The sequence below is a fragment of the Morus notabilis genome, unplaced genomic scaffold (genome assembly GCF_000414095.1).
Source record: "Morus notabilis unplaced genomic scaffold, ASM41409v2 Scaffold698, whole genome shotgun sequence".
Lineage (NCBI taxonomy): Eukaryota > Viridiplantae > Streptophyta > Magnoliopsida > Rosales > Moraceae > Morus > Morus notabilis.
Window position 1 is genome coordinate 456242 of NW_010358448.1, and position 1343 is coordinate 457584.

General features: G+C 49.4%; 1 protein-coding gene across 1 annotated transcript; it reads left to right on the forward strand.

Moving 5' to 3' along the window:
* The first annotated feature begins 345 nt into the window (after positions 1 to 345).
* LOC112090514 lies at positions 346 to 1195 on the forward strand. Its single transcript, XM_024161973.1, has 2 exons — positions 346 to 430; positions 564 to 1195. Exons 1-2 carry the CDS (start codon positions 346 to 348, stop codon positions 1193 to 1195), a joined length of 717 nt encoding a protein of 238 aa, XP_024017741.1.
* The last annotated feature ends 148 nt before the right edge of the window (positions 1196 to 1343 follow it).

A 1343-nucleotide genomic window follows, 5' to 3' on the forward strand; every position in this document is an offset into this window, starting at 1 on the left:
GCATGTATGTACGATACTGTATGTCCTGTGGGGTGGAGCCCTGTGTGTCAAAGGCTCCTGGATTATGTAATTCATTTATATTTTAATGCAGTTAAGTGTGGGGCCCGGTCTGGGAATCTGCTTTATTAATCCCTAATCGAGCTCCACGTCACCTACCCCGTTTGGGGGGGCGTGACAAGAGTGGTATGAGAGCTTTAGGTTAAGAACCCCAGGATTGTACATACATGTGTGACATCTGTTATCCACTGAACAGTCTAGTTTTATTTCAGTTAAAAGGAAATGGGCCTCGCCGTAGACTAGGCACCCAGCCGGAACAACCGAATCAAGGGTTCTTGGATGCAATGTATGCTGCCTTTCAAGGCATGGCCACTAGAGCTCAGAATGAGCGACCGGCTAAGGATCGGAAACAATGATATTTTCGGGAATTCAGGCGAGCGCCTATCCCTTCGTTTAATAGTGAGGGGGGACCCCAAGAAGCAGAGTTCTGGATTGACTCCATAGTCAAGCACTTGAGTACTATGGGAGTCCCAGATGAATACTGAGTGGAATTTACGGTGTACAAGATGGAAGGGTTAGCAAACACTTGGTGGAAACAGGTCAAGAGGAGAATGGATGTCGTAGGATTGACCTGGGAGCAGTTTGGACGTTGTTCAATGAACAGTACTTCCCTCAGAGTTACAGGGAAGAAAAAGCGCTAGAATTTATGTCTCTACTGCAAGGAGACATGTCTATAAGGGAATATGAGGCCAAGTTTAATGACCTATCCCGATTTGCGCCATCTCTGGTGGAGTCTGAACACATGAGATGCCTTAAGTTTGAGAAGGGCCTCAAGAACTCTGTGATGAGATCCTTGGTGGCTCTGAGACTTCGAAACTTCCAGGATTTGGTAGCTGCTGCTACACGGGTGGAACAGGATAACTTAGCCTATCACCAAAGCAAAGAAGAGGCGGGTCGAGTCTCTGTCTCTTATAGACCTTCTGTCTCAGGTGGACCACAGCGGAGTGGTAGAAGAAACCGCAACCAGGGGCAGATGGTTGGAGGAATGGCAAGCGGTGGCAGCAGTTCATCCGGGAGTGACAGAAATGCTCCATACGGGCCCAGGTGTCACCATTGTGGGCAGGTGGGCCATATTAGAAGGAATTGTCCTAATCGGCCGCCGGCTCAACAAGCCCAAAGTGACACTTCCTACAGCTAAGAAGGGCCACCACAGTACATGCCACCATACCAACCACAATAGATGTCATACCCTCCTGCGCCGACTTATCAGCCGCCTCAGTATACACAGTTCCGGCCTCAAGTGCCGAGACCGGCACAACTGCCTCCACCACAACAGTATAGGCCTC